We start from the raw sequence: 7737 nt of genomic DNA, 5'->3' as shown, positions 1-7737 counted from the left end.
TGCTATCTGCTTTGTATTATCACTATATAATGCTTTATTTAATAATTTAAAAGCTATTAAATGAGATGTTACAAATATAACGGATGCTAATTAATATATGCTATTAAATTAAATTGATGATTGTTTTCATTACAACCGTCACTTAATGTTTATCAATTGTAACCGATGTCAGTTAATGTTCATTATTAATGTAACCGATGTCAATTAATATTTGTCCATAGTACTTGATTGACGTCTCTCTAGAGATAATAGACGGACTAGAAATAATAGACATCACGTGTCTTATTCTAGTGTCCGACTTTCAACATTCATTAAAAACATAAATAATAGTTAAAAGTCTTTTTTTTTAATATATAATTATGAAGTCAACTCCCCATAATGACAAACCAAATTAACTGATTAGTATAATCACAATTTATATGTATGTTCCACTGATCCTAGGTCGTATCTGTAGGTATAAATTGTTTTGTCATGTAGTTAAAATATTGTTAAAATATTTGTCCTTCATGTGATATGCTCGCAAATTAGTATCCATGGTACCTATATATAAGAGGAAGTTGCAGAAGAACAAATCACATCTAGAGAGATAGAGAGAAAGAACAAGTGAGAGAAAGAATATGACGATATCATGTTTTGATTTTTGGAAGGGTGGAAAAACAATAGAGGAAGGGAGTGAGGAATGGAAGGAGATGAGCATGAAAGTGAGAGAAGCATGTGAGAGTTATGGTTGCTTCCTCTTGAGGTGTGATGAGATGAACTCCAATGGTGCACGCGAAGAACTGTTTAAGAATATGAAAACATTGTTTGATTTGCCTCAAGAAACAAAGCAAAAACACACGAGTCCAAAGCCTTTCAAAGGCTTCAACTCGTATAACTATCTGTCCACTGTCTATGAAAGTTTTGCAATCGATGATGTTCTTCTCTCAACATCTGTGAACAACTTGACCAACCTCATGTGGCCTCAAGGAAACCCACATTTTTGGTATTCATTTTCTTACATTCAATGCAATATTCCGGTAAATTAATGATAACTTGTAAGACCTCATCGTAACGTGTGTTTTTTTCTATGCAGCGAGACACTGAAGGGTACGAGCTTAAAGATGTCGGATTTAAGCTTGGTGATCTTGAAAATGATTGTGGAGGGTTATGGGCTTCCCCAGCATCACATTTCAGATGTTGAAAACCTGAAGAGTTCTTGCAACGTACGAATGAACATGTACGATACTGACAAAAAAAACACTGTGAACAGGAATATCGCCAATGATCACATTGACAAAAACACCTTAACCATTTTGAGTGAAAATGAAGTTCCGGGTTTGCAGGTGCAATCCAAAACAGGGGAATGGGTTGAGGTAGTCATACCCAAGAATTGTTTTGTGGTTATTGTTGGTGATGCATTGAAGGTATATATATACGTAGAAAATTGTATACTTATATAATTTTTACATTATAATTATGAAGTTGTGGTTATAGCTACGTTAATGAAACAGGCATGGAGCAATGCAAGGATTCATGCAGCGATGCATAGAGTGGTGACGAATGAAGAGAAACAGAGATTCACTTTTGGAGTTTTTGTGGCACCAAGGGAAGATATGAAGATTGAGGTGCCTCATGAGTTGGTTGATGAAAAAATTCATCCTCTTCGGTATCGTGCATTTAATTATGGAGAGTTTCTCAGTTTCTATGCTTCAAATTTCCGTAACAACAACGGAAATGCACTTGAAGTGTTTGCTGGTCTGTGAAAGTAATTCATGATTAGGATCCATATGCACCAGATCAAGTCAAAATATTCAGGGGATCGCTCATATAATTCTACCTCCTTTTCAATAAAATCAATTATGTTGCTTCATCTATAAAATTTGATAAAATAACTGGCAGATATTTTTATATTCGTCACTTGTGTTGTGTTTTTAGGAATGAATATCAATTATCAGGGATGTCAACGGAACGGGTAGGGTATGGGTAGTAGCTTCCCGTACCCTATTTTCCGGATAAACATTCGTCACGTACCCGTATCCATATCCATCGGGTATCCGTTATGTGGGTATCCGTATATTTTTTTCATATCCATGAGTATCCACGGGTACCGCGGGTATTTACAAAATTATTTAAAACATAAATATTTAATCATAAATTCAAATAAAATAAAATAAAATACATCATTGTCATAAATTTTAAATAAAGTTCAAACAAACTCAGGTCCATACAATTCAAATAATTATAAAAATAAATATAAAATGACATTCAACACAATGTAAATTCTTTAATTAGTGTTTTGATCAACAAGTTCAGTTTCTCCAATTGATTCTTCAAAAATAATCAAATAATAAACCCCAACTGCCACGTACTAAGTATTCTTATTTTTATTCCATCATTTGACAACAAACATACCATAAACGTCACTGTTTATATAAGGTTTGATGTATATGCCCAATTTCAAAAAAGGAAAAGAGAAGAATGTCAAGGGATGCAACTTAGAATGTCAATACTTAAAGCCGGAAGAATGAAGACAAAAAAAGATAAGATGTGCAACTTAGAAAATATTAGATCAGAATGTTTTTTTACTAATATATATATATATATATATATATATATATATATATATATATATATAAATAAGAGTATTTTGTGAATTAAAGTTTAGCGGGTACTGGTATCCACGGGTACGGATACTATGATACCCGTACCCACCCCGTTAACATACGAGTATCAAAAATACCCCTACGCGCGGGTAGCGGGTATCCATTTTTAATATATGTTTCCTACCCATTATAGATTTGATCCGTGAATATCCGCGAGTATGAATATTTTTGACATCCCTATATATTATGAACTGCATCAGGAAAAGGGATTAAGTTTAATTACGTTTAAATTTAATTTATGTTATTACTGTGGTAAATTTTAGCCTCATGTTTTAATAATATATATTTGAGCATTTAACTAAAAGTTTTTTATGTCTTTTACCATAATTAAAATATTTGAACGAAATTTATATTACAAATAAATGTTGATACCAAAAAGTTATAAGCAGCTGATTCATGTAAAAGAATTTTTAATTATTAACAAATTATTGTATCTAAGATCATAAATAATGCAAAAAAAAAAATAAAGTATTAAATCAACAAAATAAATATATAAATGAAGGACGTTAAAATTTCTATAATATAATCGTCAAGAGGGTATTAACACCCACAAAAGAAAAAAAAAGAAAATGATAAAAAACACGAAAGTTTTAAATTTATGTAATAAAATAGTTAGTAAATAAAGGAAGTTTTGGTTTCAAACCTCTACAAAATAATAGGCACAAGAGAGGTTAAAACTTTTGTAGATGCAACTCTTCTTTTTGGTATTGGAGAAGCTAATCTTCTTACAATCCTAATTTTGGAAATTTCTCTAGACATTTTCAAAAGTATTTTGAATGACACTATAAAGAAAATACCAAGAGTCTCACATCAAGAAAAGTACAAGAAGTCTCACATCATTTTCTTTAATATGAAAAAGTGGATCACCCTTAAAAATCACATGGTTTAATTATATGCTCCTTGTAGAGATTTTAAAAATGATACATTATTTAAAACTTTGTACAAAATTTTTTCTCAATAACATGGAGTGTTTGAAAAACCTTTACTCAATGTTTTTTGTTTGGTTTTGGACGTGTATATGCCTCTTAAGTCTTGTTTCACCGGATTACTTTAATTTTGTACTTTTTTTTTCCTTTTTGAGTTTTGTATATAAAGACCGAAACACCCCAAGTAGTCTACAATTAATATATTCTTTAATTGGTGTAAAAAAAAAGGAGAGAAGAGGTTAAAACCTCTACCATATATATAAATCAGATATCATAATTTGTCATAAACCTTAAAAAAATGTTGTGACTCTATTTGCAAATATTTAAAAAATCTCATAATAAATCTCGCAAATTAATTTATAAAAGATAAAAACTCTCGCAACTTAAAATGAAAATAGAACAGTTTCTTTTTCCTAGTGGCCCCAATTATAAAATTTGTCAAAATAACTAGCAGATATTTTTTATATGTCACTTGTGGAAAAAAAAAAACAATAATAAATGCAGAAGTTGAAGCACATGTGAAGACAAATTTGATTGGTAGTAGTATGGAGTTTCACAGGTAATTCCGTAACTTTTTTCTCCTCCCTTTCCTAAATATTATCTCTCATGTTATAATATCAATTTGTTTAGTTTGGTATAAATTTTAGAATAGACCGTTCTTATTCTAATTATTTGACGTCTAGCATATTTTTAGTTCATTTACAATTTTGCTAACGTAACTAAAATATGTTGTAGAGCTATACACTTTAGAAAAAGAAATGCTTGTATGCTAAGTTAATTTTTAAATAATTTATTTTAAATTAGGATAAAATAAATGTAACACTTTGGATAAGTATAATCTACAAATACACATAATATGTATAATATGTTGCAAGAATAACAATGCACATAGAAAATACACACACACACACACACATATATATATATATATATATATATATATATATATATATATATATATATATATATTAATAGAAAAAACAAGACATTTACAAAATCTAGTAATTTTTTGGTTAAAATACTTCTTTGATCCATTAATTATAGTTTAGTATTAAGATCTAAAATAGGTCTCCATGCTTTTTTAGTCTCAATTAGGTCTATGTTTTAAAAAATGTGTAATAATTGCATTCATTCAGTTAGTATGGTATTAACAACGTTAGGCACGTATCATGTGTCAACTCCTCATTTTTTTTTTTTTTTTTTTTTTGTAATTTTGTAATTTTTTTAAATTATTTTTGTCATGTGTCACATCAGTATCGTGTCACATGTCAAGTCAGTGACACATATCAAGTCATTATCTAAATCTCATTTTGGTTTATTAGAACCTCCAATACTAACAAAAATTATATTTCTTGTTAATTTTGTTTTGATTTTTTTTAGAAAATACTTATAAATTTTGTTATGAATTTTTTTAGGAAATTATTTGCAAATTTTTTTGCAAAATATGTTGTATAAACCACTTTTCACAACAAATTTTGTAAGAAATACTTGCAAATTTTATAATTTTGTAGGAAATAATTACCCACGAAGAAATTACCTATCAATTAAGATTCCAAGAAAAAATAGTAAGAAAAAGTTTTTTTTTTTACAATTTTTTTAATAAATTTGCAAGAAAAATCTCATGTAATATGAAAATATTTAGTAGTGCTAATTCTGATAACGTGTTATCAAATAAAAAGGAAAAGGAAAAGAGATAGTAGAGACTAATTTTCTGTGTGTCATTATTATCAATAAAAAAAGTCCATGTTTATAAATACAAAAGACATACGAAAGGATACAAGTGAATGGTTACAATAGTTAATGATAACATCAATAAAAATCAATTATAAATAATAGCTAACAAGTAAATGAACATCCATTAATTTCATAACAAAAGGATAAATATCGACCTTTACAATATACATCATGGGATAAAATTAACAATAATGCACAATTATATATTTAAATACTTTAAGGTAAGATATTTAGGTTTACCTTGATGACAAGGTGGATTATATATCTTTTTATCCGTATTAATTTGAGATATCTACTCCGCTATTCATTAATATTAAATTATGTAAGTTGTAGGATTATATATCTTTTTATTCGTATTAATTTGAGATATCCACTCCACTATCCATTAATATTAAATTATGTGATTTGTATTATATCTGAACTATTTTTTTCAATCCTTACTTTCAATTTCAATATTAATTTTTAGGATTAAATATGTTTTTGGTCCCTTAACGTTCAATGAAAATTGGAATTAGTTCATTCTCAATACGTTGGATCAATTTAGTCCTCCAACTTTAGAAATGCATGGAATTATTTTTTTTAATCAAATTTTGTTAAGTTTATTTGACGTTTCAAAGATATTTTATGATAATATTTGAGTTAATATTGAAGCGAAAATATATCAAATGGTCTAAACAACTTAAATACTATCATGAAATATACTTAAAAAGTCAAATTGAGGAAGGACTACTTTGAAGGACTAATTTCAATTTTCAAAGTATAGGGATCAAAAATATATTTAACCCTTATTTTTATATTAATAACCAATTTTAGTAACCAAAAGTTGTTAGTCACTCTAGTCACCAATTTAGATACCAATTTACAAAATAAAAAAATTATTAGTTACTAAAATAATCACTATTATAAAGAAAAAAAATTATAATTAGTCTCTAGATTGATTTTTAAAAGTTAGCTACTAAGGTTTTAGCTACCAAAAGAAATTGGTCAGTAAACATTAGCCATCAAAATTTTTTTTTACTAAAAAAATTAGTTTCTAAATTGTATATAATTAATTAGTAACCAATTCAACGACTAATTATATTTTTTTAATTATAATAATAACTATTTTAGTAACTAATAATATTTTATTTTATAAATTGAAACATTAACTTTAATCACTAAAATAATTTATTATATAAAAGGAGATGTAATTATATTAGTCCACTCCTATTATTTTGACTTGATGATGTGGTACATTCATATATAATGATGAACTGAGTGACTCTTAGAGACCAGCAAACACATCAATTGCATTATTATGGTTGCGAGTTGAAAAAAAGTGAGTGAGAAACTCTCCATAGTTAAATGGACGACAACGAAGAGGATGATCTTTGTGATCTACCAACTCACCAGGCACCTCAATCTTCATCTCTTCCTTTGGTGCCACAAAAATTCCAAGAGTGTATCTCTCTTTCTCTTTCTCTCCTCTCACCTCCACTCTATGCATCGCTGCATGAACCCTTCCATTGCTCCATGCCTGTTCATTCACGTACCATAACATTAATTATTCAATACATATATAACAACATTTTCAACTAATTAATGTCAAAGTTAAGGTTAAGGTTTTCTGCATATACATATATATACCTTCAATGCATCACCAACAATAACCACAAAGCAATTCTGGGGTATCTCTATGTCAACCCATTCCCCTGTTTTCAATAGCACCTGCAAACCCGGAACTTCATTTTGGCACAAAATGGTTAAGGTGTTTTTGTCAGTGTGACCATTGGAGATATTCTTGTCCACAGTATTGTTTTTGTCAGTGTTGTACATGTTGAATCGTAGGTTGCAAGAACTCTTGAGGTTTTCAACATCTGAAATATGATGCTGGGGAAGCCCATAACCCTCCACAATCATTTTCAAGATCACCAAGCTTAAATCTGACATCTTTAAGCTCGTACCCTTCAATGTCTCACTGCATAAAAAAACACATGTTACGAGGTCTTATAAGTTATCATTAATTTAGTAGAATATTAATGCAAGAATGAATACCAAAAATGTGGGTTTCCTTGAGGCCACATGAGGTTGGTCAAGGTGTCCAAGGATGTTGAGAGAAGAACATCATCGATTGTAAAGCTTTCACACTGAGAGTTCAAAAAGTTATACGAGTTGAAGCCTCTGAAAGGCTTTGAACTCGTGTGTTTCTGCTTTGTTTCTTGAGGCAAATCAAACAGTACTTTCATATTCTTAAACAGTTCTTCGCGTGCACCATTGGAGTTCATCTCATCACACCTTAAGAGGAAGCAACCATAACTCTCACATGCTTCTCTCACTTTCATGCTCATCTCTTTCCATTCCTCACTCCCTTCCTCTACTGTTTTTCCACCCTTCCAAAAATCAAAACATGATATCATCATTTTTCTTGCTCTCACTTCTTATATCTCATTCTTCTT

At 29.3% G+C, this 7737-nt stretch overlaps 2 protein-coding genes across 2 annotated transcripts; one reads left to right on the top strand and one right to left on the bottom strand.

The window, feature by feature from the left end:
* The first annotated feature begins 570 nt into the window (after positions 1–570).
* Positions 571–1889, top strand: LOC114164749 (putative 2-oxoglutarate-dependent dioxygenase AOP1). The gene is made up of 3 exons (XM_028049505.2): positions 571–982; positions 1073–1403; positions 1491–1889. Exons 1-3 carry the CDS (start codon positions 618–620, stop codon positions 1740–1742), a joined length of 948 nt encoding a protein of 315 aa, XP_027905306.1. The 5' UTR covers positions 571–617; the 3' UTR covers positions 1743–1889.
* Positions 1890–6481: 4592 nt separating this feature from the next.
* On the bottom strand, positions 6482–7737 carry LOC114164650 (putative 2-oxoglutarate-dependent dioxygenase AOP1). The gene is made up of 3 exons (XM_028049387.2): positions 7337–7737; positions 6929–7259; positions 6482–6818 (listed from the first exon to the last, which is right to left on the bottom strand). Exons 1-3 carry the CDS (start codon positions 7699–7701, stop codon positions 6567–6569), a joined length of 948 nt encoding a protein of 315 aa, XP_027905188.1. The 5' UTR covers positions 7702–7737; the 3' UTR covers positions 6482–6566.

Source organism: Vigna unguiculata, chromosome 9 (assembly GCF_037176805.1).
Source record: "Vigna unguiculata cultivar grain cowpea cultivar isolate G323 ecotype 2 chromosome 9, ASM3717680v1, whole genome shotgun sequence".
Lineage (NCBI taxonomy): Eukaryota > Viridiplantae > Streptophyta > Magnoliopsida > Fabales > Fabaceae > Vigna > Vigna unguiculata.
Note: the sequence above shows the minus strand (reverse complement) of the source record. Positions and strands in the feature narration are given on the sequence as shown.

Bases quoted from the DNA above. Each gene is read 5' to 3' on its own strand.
- LOC114164749 (XM_028049505.2), top strand. From the start codon at position 618: ATGACGATATCATGTTTTGATTTTTGGAAGGGTGGAAAAACAATAGAG. The intron at 983-1,072 runs GTATTCATTTTC...TTTTCTATGCAG, and splicing joins CAAGGAAACCCACATTTTTG to CGAGACACTGAAGGGTACGA. The intron at 1,404-1,490 runs GTATATATATAC...TTAATGAAACAG, and splicing joins TTGTTGGTGATGCATTGAAG to GCATGGAGCAATGCAAGGAT.
- LOC114164650 (XM_028049387.2), bottom strand. From the start codon at position 7,701: ATGATGATATCATGTTTTGATTTTTGGAAGGGTGGAAAAACAGTAGAG. The intron at 7,260-7,336 runs GTATTCATTCTT...TTTTTTATGCAG, and splicing joins CAAGGAAACCCACATTTTTG to TGAGACATTGAAGGGTACGA. The intron at 6,819-6,928 runs GTATATATATGT...GTGAATGAACAG, and splicing joins TTGTTGGTGATGCATTGAAG to GCATGGAGCAATGGAAGGGT.